This window comes from Camelus dromedarius, chromosome 10, assembly GCF_036321535.1.
Source record: "Camelus dromedarius isolate mCamDro1 chromosome 10, mCamDro1.pat, whole genome shotgun sequence".
Taxonomy (NCBI): Eukaryota; Metazoa; Chordata; class Mammalia; order Artiodactyla; family Camelidae; genus Camelus; species Camelus dromedarius.
This window is the reverse complement of record NC_087445.1, coordinates 46,992,912-46,996,512: the sequence shown is the minus strand read 5'-3', so window position 1 is coordinate 46,996,512 and position 3,601 is coordinate 46,992,912. Positions and strand designations below refer to the sequence as shown.

The 3,601-nt window shown below is 49.2% G+C and overlaps 1 protein-coding gene across 1 annotated transcript; it reads right to left on the bottom strand.

Moving 5' to 3' along the window:
- Positions 1-1,544: 1,544 nt before the first annotated feature.
- Positions 1,545-2,503, bottom strand: LOC105102277 (olfactory receptor 13C7-like). The gene is given in 2 exon segments (XM_010995579.2): positions 1,545-1,999; positions 2,002-2,503. Coding segments are annotated over 2 exon segments (957 nt in total).
- Between the last annotated feature and the right edge of the window lie 1,098 nt (positions 2,504-3,601).

Sequence of the window (3,601 nt, the reverse complement as noted above, 5' to 3'; positions counted from 1 at the left end):
TAGAAAAGGCTTCAGAGGTGAGATCAAAGAACGCACCACCCTGCTATTTTTCCTGGGAAGGCCCAGAGGCCACCCTCTTCACTAAGGCAACAAGGAAAGCACCAGTAAGGAGAGACCAACGTCTTTGAGGAGTTTGGCATTCACTGTCCTCCCAAGGAGCATTAAGCAGCCATTCGCCCCAAGACCCAAGGACACTGCCATAGAGTAGGGGTGAGTCCCACCCAGATGGGGATCTGCAACCTCCACCTCTCCCCTGCCTCCAGGAATCTCGCCTCCTTCCCAAAGGTGATCTCTTTCCCTTCTGCTTCAGGACATTTAAATGTGTCTCTTTAATGGGCTTAGGCTTTTATAAAATGAAGGAAATGATGAGTGCCAGCTCTGGCATGCTGCTTTAGTTCTCTGGACCATCCCCTCTATGTCCTGTTACACTTACACCTACAAAAACACATCCAAGGCAAGGACCTGGGCCTGATTTAACATGGGGATAAAGAGGGAAGCAGGAGGAAAGAAAAAGAGGAAACAACCTGTTACATACTAACAAAAGTTAAAGGACCAAAACTGGGCAATAACTGATTCAAAAAGATATAAATTAAAGTGGTTTAAAAATAATCACTATAATACCATAAATTGCGCTTCTATTTCAACACGTTCCTTGAGCATAGGAGAAAGTCATGGACGCAGAGCTCCAGGAGGGGCACCGGCTGCACAGTCGGTCCTGTCTGCGCCATAGATGCTAGGGAGTAACTATTACTGTCGGTCTCTTACTAGTTGTAGGGTTGAGAATGATTTTTGCATTTGCTTTCCCACAATCCTTTGGCGCTTCATCACAATGTGGACACACTCATGGAGTGTGTGCGGGGGTGTAACTGGCATCCACGTGCCACATCAGTTGCATGGACGGAAGTTTGGCAACTGCTGGCACCTAGTACTGCACACTCTACTTATGCTGCAGCGGAGTGGCCTGCATGCCCCCTCCCTGCAGTGACAGTCAAGAAGAGCACATAGTGCATGATAATATTCTTAGAGTCCCACCGTCAGATCAAAACAAAGCAGCTGCTCAAAGTAAGTCCCACTATTTCTAGTGCTGACGTGGGAGAGGAATTCCCACAGTGGTGCTAAGGATCACTACTGTATGTTGAGGCAGAGGACATTTTCCAGTTTCTCCCTCTATCAGATGGAGCCAAAGTCTCTGGGATGAGACCAAAACAGAACAGAGGAAGCAGTGGTTCAACACAGGGAAAAACAATGTACTTGAAGGTCTCAGGACCACCAACATTTTTGTTTGTCTCTTTTGACTATGTTTATAACTTCTTATGGGTAGTCATCAAATTCTGTTATCAGAGAATTAGTAAGACTTGGGCAGCAAAATACAGCTATGATATGACACAGTATGGTTCTGGGTGAAGCCAACAAACTAACCAGTGGCACCAGACATGAAAAGGCTCCACTGACAACCCAAAGACCTCCCTGGGTTACCATTTCCCCACAAGGACAATGAAGAGTTTAAAGGTCTTGCACTCTGGCAGCCTGGGGATCTGTGACAGTCACTCAGTTAGGTGTTTCTGACATACCAGGTTCCTCACAGCAGTCTTCACATCCTTGTTCCTGAGGCTGTAGATGATGGGGTTGAGCATGGGGGTCACCACCCCATAGAAGAGGGAGGTGAGCTTGTCTGCAAGGTCCTGTTTGTCTCTCCCCAGGGGGTCCTTGGATTTGGGCTTCCCGTACATGAAGAGGATGGTCCCGTAGAAGATGACCACGACTGTGAGGTGAGCAGAGCAGGTGGAGAAGGCCTTTTTCCTCCCCTCAACCGAGGGGATCCTCAGGATAGTAGCAATGATGAACACATAGGAGACAAAGATGAACAGCACTGGGACCCCCAAGAAAATCACATTGGCCACAACCATGCTGATCACATTGATGGAGATGTCAGCACAGGCCAACTTCAGGACAGCCAGGATCTCACAGGTGAAGTGGTTGATGATGTTGTCCCCACAGAAGGCAGACTCATGGCCTGGGATGTCTGAACTACAGAGTTGGCAAGACCAGCTGCCCAGGAGCCAGCAGCCATGGGCACGTAGGCAGCCTTGCTCATGACCATAGGGTACCTCAGGGGGTTGCAGATGGCCACGTAGCGGTCAAATGCCATCATGCCCAGAAGCACACACTCTGTGGCTCCCATGGCAAAGGAGAGGAACATTTGCACGGCACAGCCCGGAAAGGAGACGGTCTTCCTGGGGGTGAGGAAGCTGTCAAGAATGAGGGGGACAGAGGAGGTTGTGTAGCAGATGTCGAGGAAGGAGAGGTTCCCCAGGAAGAAGTATATGGGCATGTGCAGGCAGGAGTCAGACACGGTCACCAGGACGAGGACCCCGTTTCCCAGCAGGATCAGCAGGTACATCAGCAGGATGAGCACAAAGAACGTTTTCTCCAGCTTCGGGTGGGCTGAGAGGCCCAGGAGAATGAACCCCACCATTGGGGAGGTCTGATTAGACTTGTCCATGGTGCCTCTGCTCTGTCACCTGCAGGAACTCTCTGAGCTCCATCTCAGCACTCTCTGACTCCAAACGTGCCCGGGCAGCAGGGCAAAAATCTCCCCACTGCTGAGCAACTGGAGAATAGCTCTGACAATTCAGTCATGTCTAAGGGGTTCTAGGAAAAATACAGTAGAGATCAGCATTTAACCTCTGTGTCCAATAAGAATGAAGAGTAGATTTGGACTAACTCATTGATAGATGACAAATTTAAAAAACTGGGCAAACTAAAGAAAACATCTGTGTAAAGCTCTGGCAAGGTTAAGTAAAACAAGGAATCATGATTCTGGGGGTAAAAAAGGCATTCAGAGAAGTAAGTCAAGCATTTGAGGCTATTTCAGCTGGGGCACCTGCAGCTCAGGAGGTGGTCACTGGGAGGCCAAGAAGGACTACTCACAGCCTCCTGGAGGTGGGAACAGGTTTTGAATTGCAAGGCCTATTGTGAAGGGCCTGTGACTAGACTTCCTCCCTTTGCTGGGAAACCCAAAGGGCAGCACCACAGGAATAAGAGTGAATCGGAGGAAACACACATCTACAGGTCCCGTAGCTCAGCTTCCAAAGCCCTGAAGTTGGACTGGGGTGGTCCCAGATTTTTGGTGCTCCTAAACATTCAACAGAAGCAAACATAAATCTACCTTGCAGGAAAGCAACATCGCCCCTGTCCCTAAAGCGTTTCTACAAATGGTTCTGCAAAAACAATGTGTGGCACACACTGAAAAAGACTAAAGGACACAGGAGACAAGGCAACATAAATGAAAACCAATAGGAAAAGACAGAAAACCAAGCCTCCCTTTCCCAGGGGCAGGTGGGAGCCAACAGCTCCTCAGCTCTGGTATCGCCTGTTGAGGGAATTAGCTCAGACATGTTGCCAAGGACTTAACCTCCTGCTGGTCCTTTTGTACATCTGGGGCACAGCAGGGCTCTTGTGTGCTGTGGCCAAGTTGAAGGAGGGTTTGACTGAATCTCTCTTCTTTTCTTCATTCTCCATCAGCCTCACCAGAGGCACTGGCTTCTGCCTGAGACTGTTCCCTGAGTCTTGTTCTGTCAGCCCTTCTTCCTGGGAAGCC